Genomic DNA, 16,848 nt, shown 5'->3' on the forward strand with positions numbered 1-16,848 from the left:
AAAGTGGACTAAAAAACAATAAAACTACTGAAAAGAACCCAAAATTTGAAAGCTCAACAAGGTCTAAGTTCTAATGACAACAACAAAAGGCTGAAAGTCCGGTTTTTGTTTTAGTTCAATGCAGGGGCTTTAGTGAAAAAAGAGTCAAGCTCCTCCTCGATCTGTAGGCATGGGCTGAGATCCTCATGTTTCCATCAATCTGAAAGAGATATTTTTTATTTTTTGCAAACAGAGAAGCCTCTATAAACTTGCACGTACAGAGCTCCAAACTAGCCCTGAATAATTACTTAGCACCACTGCCTCATGGCAAGTTATTTTATTTGCCTTAATAAATATTTTAGAAAGATTATTAAACAGACAGTAAAGATTTACTCTCTGGTGGCTTCTTGTTTCCTCTTTAGAATAATGAGTTGCATACTTCTGGAAAGTTTGGCTTACTTGTATAAACTGATTTAGATTTCCCTCCACTTTGGCTGGGGGAGAGGAAAGGGAGAGAGAGAAAAGAAAAGGTACATAGCGTGTGGCATGTACACATATATATACATATAGCAGGTGTGTCATCCTTTTAACCTGACACTTAGCCGTAAGGGCTAGGAAGATGTGTCATGCCTTTTTCAAACCTAAGGTCTTCAGTTAAAATCCTGTTTTGAAAGCCAATTATAAATTTTAGTGTTTTTAAACCAAATTTTTAGATGAAGCGAAAGCTACACTCTATGGATTAGATTCTTATTCAAGGACAAATAAACTGTGTAAGGGGAAGTTTTTTGTGGTCTTTGATTAAATGTCTACACGGCTATATATGTTCAAGTTGGGGGCTGATGGGAAGGTATGATGGAAGGAGAAAATAGAAAGATCGCTTTATTTTACTTTTTATCAGGAAAACGTCCTAATATACTTAATTTTTTATTTTTAAAGATTTTATTTTATTTCCTTTTTCTCCCCAAAGCCCCCCCATACATGGTTGTATCTTCTTCGTTGTGGGTCCTTCTAGTTGTGGCATGTGGGACGCTGCCTCAGCGTGGTCTGACGAGCAGTGCCATGTCCGCGCCCAGGATTCGAACCAACGAAACACTGGGCCGCCTGCAGCGGAGAGCGCGAACTTAACCACTCGGCCACGGGGCCAGCCCCCTAATATACTTAATTTTTTTTTAAAAAAGCAGAGAATAGGAATAATGAACCCAACACTCAGCTTCAATATTTTGCCAATCCTCCTTCGTCTATCCTACACAACACGATTGTTTGTTTTCCTGGAACATCCTAAAGTAAATCATCTGTAAATACTTCAGTAGGTAGAAAGACAACCTTTAATAGAATTCCAAGATACTTCCTTCTGACTAGAAGAAAACTTTGAGGTCAAACAATCCAGTGACTTAAGACAGTTTCAACTCAGACTCACACTAAAACATATTTTATATCACAACCCACTATAGCTATATATAAATACTATATATTAAAAATAGTTTTTCAAGAAACAGTATGTACTTACCCTCACAAATGGATTTCACAACCACTGAAGGGCTGCACCCCACAATTATCTTTCCAACTTTAGGTGGAGGTTGGAACGGGCCCTCTCTTACCCTATGTGAGCTGGGCCTCCACACCAAGCTCTCTGTAGGCTTTGCCCAGACCAGGAGACCCATGTATAAAATATTTCACCCACATTGACAAACATCCTCAGCCTCAGAACTATTTTTAACCAAGTATGATAAAACGTTCTAACAAAAGAATACTAAAATGGCCAAAGCTTTCAGACTTTGAGGGTCTTATAAAATAAAGGGTTTGGGAAGGGATTAACGATAGAAAAAAGAAATAAGAAACTTTGACACATCACATGAGAGAAGTGCCTAGTAAGCGAGCGTGCCCACCGAGGACAGCACAGTTGGTCTGTGTGTGTCTGAGCGGGAGGACCAAGCAAGGAGAGGCGCACTGGTGACAGAAAGGCATATGGTCATCCCACCTCACGCACAGAGACAATTATAAATCAGCACTTTCGGGACCAAAAAGGTGGTTCTGTCACTAATAAAAACAAGACTGTCCGTCACTGATTTATATACTTTTCACTCAAAGAGAGCGGGATACAGAATGCTGAGGAAGAGACACAAAACCTAGCCGACACACCCCTGCCACAGCAAGGAGAGAGGAGGCACTGCTGCGTGACACCCAGACATGGTCCACGCCTCCTCCTCACAGGAGCCTTGAAAAGGGCTGTACTTGTTTGCACAAAAGTAAAATGTGTTCCTAACATACGTGAAAAATAGGCTTTTTGTGATGCAAGATTATTAAAACATAAAACAAGCTTCTCCATGCAATTATTTTATAGCACTTAACGTTTGATTGGGGATGTTATACTTACAGGGTAAATTAGCTTCAAGTTCTGCAACCTCTGTGGAAACAAAGAGATTACTGTTAATATTAGTCAACTACTCCACATAAAATCACCAGCTCTAAACTGGTAATTTCCCCCAGAACACTGAGGAAAAATAATAATAAATAAACCGAATTAACTGAAACCTACACTTGGTCTAAAGTTTAGACTTTAAGCCATGACGCTGCTTTCAAATACACAAAGTGACTTGTAGGATGCCAACCAGTGCAGTCAAGGGCCCTTGAAAACTCAGTATGAATGAAAGTCATTTAAAATTAACATGGCAATTACCTATACGTAAACAGTCACTACTGTTTCTGAAAATCTTGTTCCCTCAAGGAGTGGAACTCCTGCCCTCAAAATTTGATTTATATATACGCCTTGTATCTCCTCCAGTTTTTCCAGATCTGTCTTCTGGTGAGGGCTCGCCCAGTTTGGGCTCAAACTTTTCCAGTGAGAGGAAACTCTCGACCTCCTGCTGGGCCTAAACCCTTGCCCTGTGCCATCTGTGGGCATTGCTAACTACCCAAGGGAGTCACCTCCTCTGAGCTACATTCCTTGGTCCTAGCGCTCTCTGGGGCCTCTTCTATTAGTCACTAATTGAGCACTGACGGCCAGCACCCCTCTGCCAGAACACAGCTACAAACCCCCCTCAATCTTGCTATTCAAGAGCTGAGGCCTGGGGGTGGGGGAGACCCAGAAATAACTGGGCAGGCATGTTGCCTGTGCCTCAACAACGTAATGTGCTCTGGGGTCCTCGGAGCATGCAGATTCCCTCCAGCTGTGGAGACTAAAGGAAGGAGAAGTTTTTGAGCTGGGCTTTAACGAACAGGTAGAACAGTCCTGCAGAGGTGGATAAAAAGGTATTCCAAGGAGATAAGTTAGCAATGCACAAAAGCACAGAACACAGACAAGCACAGAAACCAGAGGCATCCTGTTCAGCCAGAGCAATGGGTACAAAGACAACCACAGAGCAATGGGAAACAAGGTCGAAAACCAGTCAGGATTGAGCAGGACCCTGAGTACACAGTGCAGAATTCTAAACTTCATTCTGCAACAATAGAGAGCTGAGCAAGATTTCTGAACAACTTTCTAAGCTTTGCCTCAAGAGGACAACTTCAGAAAGGGCAAAGCGTAGGCAGACAACCTGAGGTGGGCACTCTGCTAGGCAGTGAGGGCCCAGCAAAGGCAGGCAGAGTGAGGGTGCCTGAGAGCAAAGAGGATGGAAGATCTGCCAACTGTGTGGGGCAGGAGGGGTCAGAGATGGCACCGAGGGCTGATGTCCCGGGAGGAGGAAGTTGAGGTCTGGGTGCACGACCACGGCCAGGGCAGAGGAGCCCCTACAGAGCGATGCCACCTGACATCACGAGACCGACAAAGGGGAGAGGCTGTGAGAAGAAGAACCTCAGCAGAAATCAGAGAACAAGGAGCAGGGAAAGTTACGATGAGAAACAGGCAGAAGAGTAAGCGAGACACACGGACACAGTGACCCAGTAAAGAGAGGACAGACTGGCCCAAGGCAAGGCCATCGGATGTGGATCAGACCCTGCTGAGGACATTCAAAACAGCAGGAAAGCAAGTGGAAAGATGGAAACCAGGTTACAAAAAAACACAAAAAAGAAGCAAATTGGTGGTCAAAATACAGGAAGCAGCAGGTAACAATTGAGGTGGGGAGGGGAGGGGAGGAGGATGACAGAGACCATAATGTTTGCAAAGCTGAACACTGAGTGCATTAGTGGGAAGACTGGCAGATGGCTCTGTTCTGAGGCTGAGGGGTTAGGAAGGCCACAGGCCTTGATATCAGCTATTTGACTGAGAATCTGAGTAGAGACAGGGGGCCCACTAAATGTATTAGCTCTGGGGTCCAGGTGTCTGGAATGGGCACCCAGAAGAGTGGAGCTTGGGATGCTCCCTCCTGGTTCCAGGGCGTCCTATCCAGTGCTCTAGCCGGGGAGAGAGTTCTCACTCGTGAGAAAAAGAGCCAGTCTCTTCAGTGGAGCCGGGCGTGGGAGAGGAGTAACAGTTAATCACCCTTTTGCTGTGATTAGAAAAGGAACAAGTTTTGTGATGAAATGCAAGCCTGGGAATCTGTCTTCTCAGCAGTCTTGGGTTTTGGTACATTAAAATATAGTCACTTAAAACAAAATGATGATGATCCTGTGAAAACCTCACCATCATTCTTCTTATAACGACCACAGCAATCTTCAGTTTCGTCTTTCCGACTGGCGCACTATCACCCTTCCTCGGAGCGGGAATTTGCTAAGGACTATAGAGTGCGGTGAGGTGGGCTGAGGAGGACCAGAGCCCTCTGCCCAGATCACACCACGCCCTCCGGCGGAGGGAGCCAAGGCCACTCTGCTCCACCGGCTCCCACAGGGCACTCATTTTATCACAAAAGCACACATTTTATCAAATGAGTTATTCATAATAATCACTTTTAAATAAATGTTATTCATATAATTAAACTATATGTTTTAAGATAAATACTATTTACATTTTTTATTATACTATTTAACTTTTTGTTGCTAAGAATCTACAAGAAACTGTCCTTGAAGGCCCTTCTTTTGGGAGACTGATGACGGCCACTGGAACCCGGCCTTCTCTTACAGGCCTGTCCTACCTGCAGTTGTGAGAACTCTGGTTGTCCAGCTTTATAAAAACCCAGTGAAATTAAACACATACCCAGAGGACTTGAAAGGGGGGCCACGTAACAGAAGTGAAATGTTTAAGAAGACACTGTGGTCACCGGGGTTGAGGAAGAGGGGAGTTCTGGGCACAGGAGGGCAGGAGGCACTGACCAGGGGCATCACGATGACTGAGCAACAGAACCAGACCTCTGCACGTCAGGGAGGGGGTGTGGAGGCACAAGGCTCGCAGGCTGGAGGACACCTCACTGTAGGACAGGGATTCTCCATCCTGGCTACACATCAATCACCCGGGGAGTTGTTTGCTTCTTTTTTTTTTTTTTTTTGAGGAAGATTAGCCCTGAGCTAACAGCCGTGCCCATCTTCCTCTATTTTATAAGCGGGACGCCTGCCACAGCATGGCTTGACAAGCAGTGCTAGGTCTGCACCTGGGATCGGAACTGGTGAACCCCGAAACCACTGAAGTGGAACATGTGAACTTAACCGCTGTGCCACCGGGCTGGCCCGCTTTTTTTTGTTTTTGTTTTTTTAATAGCATTGGTGTGGTACAATTTACATATTGCAAAATAGACCCACTTTAAATGTACAATTCAATGATTTTTAGTAGAATTTGGAGTTGTGCATCATCACTACAATCTAGTACTTGCCAAGCTAATCCTGCCACCCCAGCCCTATCCAGACCAATGACACCAAAAGTTCTAGGCGGGGCCGGGGCCTCTGGATTTTTTTACTCTCCCCAGGTATAGAAAGCTGCTGTAGGCTATTTTGCCATGCTAAAACATCTACACACAGCTATTCACACAACAGATTTAATAACTTCACATTGTAGTCCAGAAATTAAACTCCAAAGATGAGCGTGCTTGCACTTCCACGTTCAGTGGAACTCACTCAAGGAAGGTGGGCAAGGGCCAGGGAGAGCCCTCAGAGCCGGTCCAGTGATGACCCCCACCTCTAGGCTTTTGGTCCAAGAGCCAGTGCAGGCAAGGAATACAATCCTAGGGGCACAAGTATTTCAATAAAGACGCTCAGCAGTTTAGTTCAGCCCCATACAGAAGATAAAATGAGCCACACATGCTCACGCATTCCTCTCAGGGAGCTGTCGCAAATGACAAGTAGTTTCTCCACACTTCCAACAATGGCAAATAATAATTCACTAGCATCAACCGTTATCACTTTAGAACCCATGTACAAGATGACTCTGACCAAAGAAACAAGCGAATTGCTTCACATGCTTGAGAGGCCTCTTGGCAAAGCAGTGGCCCTTCCCTGTATCACCTTACCGCCCGAAGGACACTAGCCCCACGTGTAAGGTAAGGAGCGATTCAGATATTTTTAAACTGAGAAATCTCGCCTGTTCCAAGGTGCTAACACCTCTACCGCTCACTGGCCCAGCCTTTCTGGGAGGCACCTGGCACCTTACATAATTCCGTGGCAGCACAACTTCCTTCTGAGAAATTAGACTCTTTTCCTTTCTGACTAAATATCAAAACACGGAGCCCACTTGAAGTATGACTGAACTGAAATATCAGATTGCAAAATCCACTTGGTTACCACAATGGCCCCCCATGGCATGGACGCACCCTTTTCTTTTGTGGGCTGCTCACAGCCCAGTGCTCCAGTTGTTTCTGCACTGCTTGTCACTCCAACCTGCATGCTCTCCATCGCAGTGGCTGTCAGTGACACAGCCCTGGGACCTCAGGACCTGGCCCTGAGCTTGGCACATGTGGGATGCTCAGGATGTGCTTGACTCAACAAAAAGGCACACTTGCCAGCAAGGTGGCAATGCTCCCACGTGAATGCCCTGAGACATGAGGAGCCTTTCTCCTGGTATAGTTGGGGACTGGGGCATTCCAAAGGTGCTGTGGAGTGAACTGTGTCCCCTGCAAAGTTCATATGTTGAAACTCAACCCCCCTCCCCATGCAATGGCATTAGGAGCTGGGGCCTTTGGGAGGTAATTAGGGTTAGATGAAGTCATGAGGGTGGGGCCCTCATGATGGGATTAGAGCCCTTATGAGAAGAGACAGCAGGTGCCTGCAGGCCAGGAAGAGGGATCTCACCAGGAACTGAATCTGCTGGTGCCTTGATCTTGGACTTCCCAGCCTCCAGAACCAGGAGAGATACATGCCTGTTGTTTAAGCCACCATGTCTAAGGTACTTTGTTATGGTACCTGAGCTAAGACAAAAGGCCAAACACAGGCGCAGATGATTCTTAGCAAGAGTCAGGTCCAAGGCCCATCAGGCAGAGCAGCTGTGCCCTTTGACCCAGGTAGAGACAGCAGCTACTTCCCAGGAGACTTGATTAGCTCCTTCCACCCAAACCACTACCCTCTTAGATTTGTGGAACCAGAACTTCATCTCTTAGCTTCCTGTTGTCTTCATGCACCGAGCTTCTCTTCTGCACTCCCAGCATCCATGCACAGTGCCCTTACCTGGGAGACACTTGACCCAAGGGCATCAGTCCCTCCAGAGACAGCACTGCTAGAGTCCCATGTCAGCCCTTCCACTCAGTCTAAGGGCCTCCAGCAGCAGACTGCAGAGTGCAGGCCCAGAGTACATATGGTCCCCTCTGCACCCTGGGGGAGTGAGGCTGTAACCCCCTGCAGCAGAGACTGGTAGCGATGGGAATGGAGCCCCAAGGCTTCATACCACCCACTTTCAACACGAGCAGATAAGGCTGACTTGGGCCCTTGTTCGTCTTCTGCAGACCCTTCCTGGCCCACTGGGCTACTGGGTACACCTGAGGGGACCGCCAAGTTCCCTGGGCAGCTTCACTGGTATTTAACCCTCAACAAAGCATTTAAAGGTTAGCCTTGGGGCCAGCTGCCTTGGCTCCACGTGAGCAGGACTCCTCCTCTCTGGGCCACCGCTCTAGTCTTTAAAATACGTAGTGGCGTGTAACCCAGCTTCACACGCTGCTAAATGCTCTAAATATCCTGCTAACATGGCAAACCAAACCCCGAGCCCAGCCCCGGAGCCCTGGGCAAGGCCTAGCGTGGAGGGAGCAGCTCTGGAGAACAATAAATGTTCTCTTTCTCTCACTCTTCCAGGAACCACACTGGAATGGGGCCCTTCCTATACCGTCACATGACCAAAGTGCTAGTGTGGACACAGAAGGCTCGCCCGAGGGAGGCCCCACGTGGCCCCCTGGATGCTGGGAAGCAAGTGCAGGTGAGCAGCCAGGCCTCTCCATTTTGGAGAGGAGGCTCAGAGCACAGAGAGCTCACACCACAGCCCCAGGCCCAGAAGCCACCTGCTAAAAGGAGAGAAGGCCAGGAACCACCTGGGGTGCAGGGACTGCTATGGACAAAGGCTGCACACAGATTCATTTCCTCCATTGTCCACATTCCAGACCTGACCCCAAACTCAGTCAGCTCAATTCCAAATCTCCACATTTAACAAAAACAGGCAAAAGGTTCCTGCCAGCCTGCTTGGGGTCCCTTGAGGTCTTTGGGGGTACTAATAGTAGGCTGGCACACAGCAGGCACTAAAATGTTTGTTGAGTGAACAACTGAAAGAACAGGGAAACAGACATGTTCCCGCTATCTGAAAAGTACTAAGCTTCTGATAAACAAGAAAGTAATTCTGCCCTGAGGGCTTTTCTGGGAAGTAGGGAGCACTATAAGACTCACAGCCACCACAAAGGTCTACCAGAAGAGCAGTGCCCTCTGCCCTGTGGCTGCAAACAGTGGTGATGGCTCCCCGGTCAAGCCCAGACCTGAGTCAGGGCCAACAGGAAATGCACAGATCTGACACTCTCTCTCCCCAGTGTCTCCAGCTCCCAGGACTCAGGGCAGACAGCAGCCAAGTCCTAGCCCAGAAACGCTCAATTGTTCTACAGCCTCCAGGGACTGCGGCTAGAAGCATTTCTCCCCTTCAGCCTGAAGTGTGTCCTTGAGAACTACCCTAGGGGTGCAAATGAAAAGCCAGTGTGGCCACGGTGCCAGGATGGTAGAGGGCCCCCCCACGGCCAGCTGCTCCAAGGCAGGCTACAGGCTTTCCAGGGAGGGCTGGCTCCAGCCTTCTGTCACCCTTCAGAACTGGGCCCACAATTCCAAGAAAAAGAACAGGAGCTTCAACTGTGTAGCCTACTGGCCCTGCCCACTAGCGACAACTGTCCCTGCCAACCTCCAATCTCCTCCATCCATCAGCTCAACCCTACAGCCATCTGCACCAAGCCAGATCCCTCACCATGTAAGGTCAAGCATGGCAACTGACCAGTTAAAATACATATGCTAAAATACATATGTTAAAATACATATACATAAAATACATTTGCTTGTAAGTCTCTGTAGTTTTTCCTTTGGGCTATAGGATGCACAGCCTGGATCCCCCTCAATGAGGGCTGGCAGAGACCCCCACCTCAGGCCACACCCCTCGCAGGACAGCTGCCATCTGACGACTGGTCAATGCAGAGCAGGAAGGCCTGAGCATCTCCCTGACCAGGGACATCTCTCAAGGGCCATGCCTGCTCCGAGCAGAGGCTGGCGGGGGGCGTTTGTCAAAGCTCGATTTCTCCCTCTGCTGCTCCTGCTTCCTTCACCTCCCTCCACAGGTGTCAGTCCCCAGGATACTCCTAAGTAACCATGCTGCCTGCCAAATTCCCTGCTCTCAGGAAGTCTGTCTATGGCACTGAGTCCCAAAGACACATTAACACACTTTTCTACAACCTACTGATCCCCATGAGGAGCATTCTCACATGAGTTAAAGTCACTGTCCAAGATGACAGTCCTGACTGTAGCAATCTTGCTGAACTCGGGCACTCTGCTTTTCTCAAAGGCCCAAAAGGGGGGTTTCGTCTAGAAGGGACTCTCATCATAATCACCCCTTCAAATGCCTCCCCCTGCCCCACAAAAGCCCTGGACTCCACTGCCACCATCAGAAACGCGCAGAATGAAGGCCGGTGCCACGTACAGCCTAGCAAAGGAGCGCCCTAGGAACGGACGAGCACTCATCAGCCATCAGAGCACTCTCCATCAGGTACCTCTTGTCCATAGCCTCCCCTCCCGGTCGGGCCCACCCTCCACCACAAGCCCAAACTACCCACCACTCAGCCAGCCAGCTCACTCAGCCTAGCAGCCCCTGAGGCAGACAGAGGGAGCAGGCCACAAGAGGGGAGTGTTACAGGGAGCCCTGCTGCCCACAGCCAGCCACCAGCTGTAAGTGCTCTCGGCCCCAGAAACCTCATGATCCATCACCAGCGGCCCAGGGAGGATGGAAACAGGGGGCCTCACAAGGTGGTTCTGCACCTTTCCTTGATGAGTCTCACAAGGCCAAAGGACCTTAGCTGGGCCCTGTAAACCCAGCCAAAGACATCTCCTGTTCTGGAGCTGGGGCAGAGTCCAGCTTTGTGAGCCCCAGTGGGCGGCCCTGGGCTGCGTCAGGCCCTGGAGGCATCCGAGAGCTCCCAGGTGAATCCTTGAGCAGGGCCAGAGGGGTGGGGGGACCTCTGTGCCTCCCTGAATCCTCTTTTTCCGTGGACTTGTACTTCTGTTCTGCTCCTTCGGTTTGTGCTTGCTGGGTCTGCTCCCCAAGTGCCTGCCCTACTGCAGTATGTGGGTCTGGCTGTCCTGCTGCAATAAAGCTGCAACCTGGGCAAGCTTCTGAACCTCTCTGAGTATCAGTTCTTCAGCTGCAGAACAAAGCACCCACCTGGCAAGGCATAACAAAAGCCAAATGAGAACTGCCCCATAAAGCGCCCGACAGAGGGCCTGGCCCCAAGAGCTCAGTGTACAAGCTGCTATTAACCAGGACGAGGCTATGGCAAAGAAGACGGAGCAGTCTCTTTGCCAGCTTCCTACCTGCTCCCCCTTCAGCTGACGCCTGGACCTTCCTCACTTTAATTCCCCAGGCACTAAGACACCCTCCACTCAAAGGACTATAGCAACACACTTCAAACCCTTTCCCTGGCTTGCTTGGCCCCTGGGTTCCTCTGCAGATGGAACCCTGGAGCCAGCATCTAGGAAAGAGACACAAGCCCTAAAGGACGCCCCCCACGTGAGGTGCTGCAGCTATGCCCCACCCTCTGACTCCCCAGAGTAAACTTTCAGCGCTGTAACAAACTCCGAACACAATCTAATGCTCTCCCCAACACGGTAGGTAATGCCAAAATGTAAAAAGGATTCTTGCTCCATCTTTAACCAATCATCCATCAGGCTGGATAAGCCAGAGCTAAGTCAAGATTCAGGGGCAGTGGGAGAACTAGGAAGAGTGCACCCTTGAAGTCTCCCCAGAACCCGATGTCTTCCTCTTCCCACTCCCTCCCAAGCCTGGCAGTGCTTGGTTTCCGAGAAGCTTCAACACAGTGACTTCATACACCAGGTCTCCTGCCATTCCATCCATTTCAGGACAGACAAATGCCAGTAACCACCATGGTGTCAACTTGATACACCATGAAAATGGGCAGTTCTAACAAACTACTGAAGCCTCCTTTGCTTCCCAGCTCCTTACACTTGGGAAATGTAAACACATCATAAAGCATAAAATGCTGCAAATTATAAGCTCCTTAAAGGCAGGAGCTGCTTCATCGTCCTCTTTTGTAGTCCTCACGACCCTAGGAAACTGCCTCTGCACCTTAAGGTTTTAAGTTGGTCCACTGAACGAACGCGGAAGTTGCACACAAACGCGGGCATATTCACATACACACATGACATAAACCCTCTCCAAAGCCTACAGCTCTAGGACTCCCTGTTATCAATTCTGTGACTACAACTGATTTTGCACAAGGCTCTCCTCAGACTCTGACTTGAATAAAATATAGCCGGACCCTAAGACACGACCAAATCCCACTCCCTTCCTTTACAGACACACACTAGGGTGCTGAGGAGGCCAGGAGAAAGGAAGAACCCCCGCCTCCCAACCCCCACGACCGCACTGGGACCAGAATCTGAGGCCTGCTGGCTCCCAGTACCTTATTCCTTCCACTAGCACTCTGGCAGCCCCTACAGAGAATATTCCACGTGTATCAGACACACCGCAGTTTTAATACCATTTTCTTTCCATTAGCATTCCCACAGCGTGTGCACAGTACAAAGTCCTTCCATTGTAAGTGATAAGCAATTACATTTTAAAATACTTTCGAACAGGTATTTCTATTCAGCAAGAGACTGCTTCATATCCCCAAAGAGCCTGCAGACACACTTCTTTTTGTCATAGGACATAAAACCCACTTGCGTGGATGACCGTCACCTTTAACAAGCAGCCTGTCTCTCACAGAAACCCTCCGAGTGGAGTCGGAGGCCGTGGCTGACGTCCGGGACCCTTTGAGACCGTCATCCCGCTTCAGCTTGCTTGCCAGCGTCAGCATTACTGCCACCTTTACCCTGAAAGACAGATGGAAAGCAGGGTTAAGGACACGTCTCTAGACAGTGACTGGACACTGAAGACAATGATGTGAGGTGGTTTTCAATTTTTTTCTTTAATTTAGTTGTAGAAAAATTTAGCATATAAGGTACAGTAGTAAGACTAGATTCCTTCATAATGAGTTTGGGTAACCTCTAGGACATCCTCTAGAAGTCTATGTTTTAAAGTACGAATAAAAACTTTAAAAGGGAGAGCCATGCATTTAACAAACTCCATGGGCACCCGGCCCCGTGCGAGGCGCTGGGATGTGGTGGTGACAAAGCTCCTCTGAGCTCATGGTCTGGGGGGAGCCTCTGCCAACACATTCCACGTGAGCCCACCACCGCCCACTAGTAAGTCCGCCCCTCCCCACTGTGGGGACATGCACCTGTGTGTGTGGCCCCAGTGCCCGGCCCATCGCAGACTGCAGGAAGCATCGGCCTCTTGTCAGGAGGGAGCCCCCAATGCTTTCCTTTCCTTTCCTTCTTCCTTTAATGAGCAACCTCTCATTCATTTATGTTGTTTTCTTACATTTTTAGGCAATATCAGCATCAAGATTAAGTTATAATTAATGCCCCAAACTAGATTCTCTTCACTGGCTGCTTCCAACCCATCTGTGTTTCAGGTTCACCCTGCTGAAAGCTCGCTGGGCAGGATGATAAAGAGAAAACACAGGTGACGCACCTGACCACTTGGGAGAGGGGGCTAAAGAAATGTCACGAGTTTTTACAGGCATAATTGTCCTCTAGCATCCGCCTGTTTCTAACATAAACCACCACTCATCTCACAGGCCTCCTGGCACTTCTTGCTGGCTTCACCACAGTTGGAGAGGGATTCTGGAACTTCTTTTGATTGAGGACGAAAACTGGTCCCCAGTCCAACATTTCCATAATTTCTTTTGTTGCTTTACTATCATTTCCTTTCATACACTCTGATCACTTTCAAAAGAAAACAATCAATAACTTCCAGTTGAAAAACTTGACCTAAGCACAGAACTTTCAGTTTGAGGCCAAGATCTTGAAAGCCAAAATATAAGAATCCCCCACCCTCATTGTACTTTCAACCATTTTTAAACCAGGTGCCTTACACAGCTTCTCACACCATCTTCTATGTATCTTCCCAAAGACTGTAAGATTATGTTCTGTTTGTACCACGACAACAACATATTGAATATGATCTCCTGAATTGTGCATGACTTACGCAGACACACAGACACACTGAGTCCCTTTAAGAATCGCTAGCCTAAAGCCTTCAAAAGACAGTTCTATTACACATCAGTGTTCACAGCTCCTAGAGTTTCAAATCTGGGAAGGACTTCTCCGTCCCCACCCCCACCCCGACTCCCACTCTTTTTTGCGGACGTGGACCCTAGGGCAACGGGGGCCCAGGAACTGGGTTGTCTGAGGCCACTCAGCTGCTGGAAGCGGTCACCACAGAAACACTAGTTTCCCTCCTGGAGATGATGGGACATCTTATCTTGAGTGTGGCGATGGTCTCAGGGGTATATGCATACATCAAGACCGACCAAAGTGCATACTTTACATGTGTGCAGTTTAGTGTACTTCAATTATACCTCAATAAAGCTGACAAAAATGTGAAAACAAACCAACACTAGTTTCTCCATCCCCCTCTACCATGCCATCTCCTCAGGCGGACCTGCACAGAGGCAGCAACCGTAACCAATGAACACACTGCTCAGCTGTACCCAGGGCAAGGAACTGTCATCAGTCCAGTTTACGAAGTAACCTCACGAGAAGATGCTGGGGTTGGGCACACAGTCAGGAACACCTGTAGGGGCTCCAGCCCACAAGCTATCAGAGACAGCATCACCATCTAGAGCCAGGCTCTCTTGCTCAGCCCACGCCCCAAGAACGATCTTGTCAGGAATCCCTTCAGCAGATCTGGATCACAAAGCAGTGTTTCCCTTTCCAGCCACGTCCACTGCCCTGCACCCAGACTGGAGCACATCAGTCCTACCACATAGTCAGGAGTGCCTGATGGTGGGCCAAGATATGCATCCATCGCTTGGGAGGTCGGCTGGAAGCACCACATGCACCACACAAAGTCCACTTGGTTTTTATCAGCTAGCTGACCTTGGCAATACGAATACGGCAAACAATAAAATAAAAGCACAGTGTCCATAAAGTTCAGCAGGCAGTAGCCTAGGAAAGTCATAATAAAGAGCCCCATGGAAAAGCGAGTGCCAGGGCATGTGCCCAGTCCACACCCAGGTCCCTGAGGACCTGCACGGAAGGAGCCGCTCAGAGGATCCTGGCAAGACTCACTGGCACAAAGAAAGGCTCACACTAAGACAGTCCTTCTGTGTCGCTGCAGTCTGAGGACTCTGCTTAATTCCTCTGTACCCCTACCCCACATTGAATTGTTCTCTGTGGGCAGCACATGCCCCATACTCAATCCCACTTAGAATCACTCTTGGCTTACAATTTTCAACAAGTGTGTGACCCTTAATAAAACACAGTGGGCACTGACCGTGCAAGATACAAAAGAAAACAACACTGGTGTTTTGTTTTCCGCAGAAGACAAAATTTACTTCCCTAACATTCTAAAAAAACCCAAATATATAATGACCATGTATTTCTCCGTCCTCTGTACCATTATGACATGCCATTTCAGGGACAAACCAAAGACCTAATCTGGGAATGTTTCATAGCTGTTAAATTAACTCTATGAAAGAGATCTGAACGAAAATAATTATTCAAAGAGTCAAGAGGTCAGCTGAACACCCGCAGTTGCTTCAGAATTCTCTTTCCCTTCTTTAATATGCTTTACTCTTTGCAGACCTGTTTTTTTTTTAAGATTGGCCCTGAGCTAACATCTGTTGCCAATCTTCCTTTTTTTCTCCCCAACCCCACTACACAGTTATATACCCTAGTTGTAGGTCCTTCTAGTTCTTCTACGTGGGACGCCACCACGGCAAGGCTTGATGAGCAGTACGTAGGTCCACGCCCAGGATCCCAAACAGCAAACCCCGGGCCGCCGAAGCAGAGCACAGGAACTTAACCACTCGGCCATGGGGCCGGCCTCTGAAGACTTGTTTTAAAACTAAACTTCCCCTTTACTGCAAATTACACTCTGACTGTGGCAGCATTTTCGGTAACAGATCAGCTATACTGAATAGCATGCTCAGTCTGTAAATTCAAGTTGTAATTGGCCCAGTTAAGTTCCTCTTCAGCGTAGGACTTGCTTTCAGACCACTCAAAGAAGGTTTGCATGTGCTATTTACTAGTTTCATCATATGAAGTAATATTTACTCAGCATTCCTGCCTATAGTGGCAAAATCAGGCCATGTCACCTGTGCAGGGACACCAGGGACCACTCAGCTCATGGGGTGGGGAACTCCTCATTTACAATTCTGCCTGCAGCAGAAAAGTGCCGATCGAAGTGTAAAAGATGCAACTGCAGGTCACTAGGGGACAACCAACTTCTCCAGCCAAAAAGGCCCAGATCAGGACACAGAAAAGTCCACACCCCACCCTCCTCCTTCAGAATGCTGGGGCCCAGGGACCTCCCACCCCGCACGGGAGTCACCCCTGTTGGTTGACCGACCTTTGGAGCCCAGCCCTTTAAATTTCAGCAGTAAACCTGCCCCCTTCTGCACTGCCTACTACCTGAATGGCAAGTATGTCCGGGTGGAGGTCCTCAAGCCCCACACCACCTAGCCTGGTGGTGATTTCTCTGTGTACATCTCTCCCACCGGTCACCTCCCCATGCCTCCATCCCCTGACCCAGCCGAGAATCCTCTGCACAAGGCAGGCAGGCCGGCCACCTCCCTGTTCCTCAACAACATCCTGCTCATTTCTGGAAGGTTCCGCTCAATCTGATATGCAGGTCTGAAATGCCCTCGTTCCCTTTGCCACCTAACGCTACTCCTTCCTTAGCAGAACAGAATCCTATCCAGATTCCGACATCCCCTCCAAGCAGCCGTCTCCGGCCCCTCCAATCCTTCCCGACCCCACTTCAGCACTGGAGGGAATGCAGAGAGGGGCGGGCCCAGACCCCTCATGTGACAGATGAGGAAACTGAGCCCCAGGGAGACGGGGGCCACACCCATGATGACACACCCGCGGAACCAGGTCCAGAATCCAAGACTCGGCAGTACGAATCGTTCCAACATGTCCTCCCCCTCGCCTCCCCTCTGCCCAGCAAACCCCTCCAAGCTAGCCGTGCCCCCCGGCCCCCATCGTGGGGGAGCTGCCGGCAGGTCGGCGAGGAGGGCGCCTCCCCCCGCCTTGCCCTCCCCGTTCCCCGGCCTAGCCTGACCCCGAGGCAGCCCGGAGCCGGACCGCCCGCGTCCGAGGCCCGCTTCCTCCGGCCACGTCGGGGCGGTGACCTTGGGCCAGCGCTCGCGCTCCGTTTCCTCCGGACAATGCGGCCAGCAGCTCCCCGCGACGGCGGCGCGAGGCCGCGCGCGCCCGACCCCGGGCGGTCTCGGGGCGGGCTGTCCCCGCGCCCTGCAGCGTCCGGCCCGGTCCGCCCGG

The 16,848-nt window shown here is 49.5% G+C and overlaps 1 protein-coding gene across 1 annotated transcript in view; it reads right to left on the minus strand.

Annotated features, from left to right (window-relative positions):
* Window positions 1-12,327, minus strand: part of UBE2F (ubiquitin conjugating enzyme E2 F (putative)) — a 51,317-nt gene extending 38,990 nt beyond the window's left edge. Inside the window, exons 1-2 of the mRNA XM_046643689.1 lie at window positions 12,197-12,327; window positions 2,354-2,383 (exon numbers count right to left, since the gene is read on the minus strand). Coding sequence (XP_046499645.1) covers window positions 2,354-2,383; window positions 12,197-12,314 — 148 coding nt within the window. The 5' untranslated portion in view covers window positions 12,315-12,327. The remainder of the gene's footprint in view (window positions 1-2,353; window positions 2,384-12,196) is intronic.
* Between the last annotated feature and the right edge of the window lie 4,521 nt (window positions 12,328-16,848).

This window comes from Equus quagga, chromosome 17 (genome assembly GCF_021613505.1).
Source record: "Equus quagga isolate Etosha38 chromosome 17, UCLA_HA_Equagga_1.0, whole genome shotgun sequence".
NCBI classification, from domain to species: Eukaryota; Metazoa; Chordata; class Mammalia; order Perissodactyla; family Equidae; genus Equus; species Equus quagga.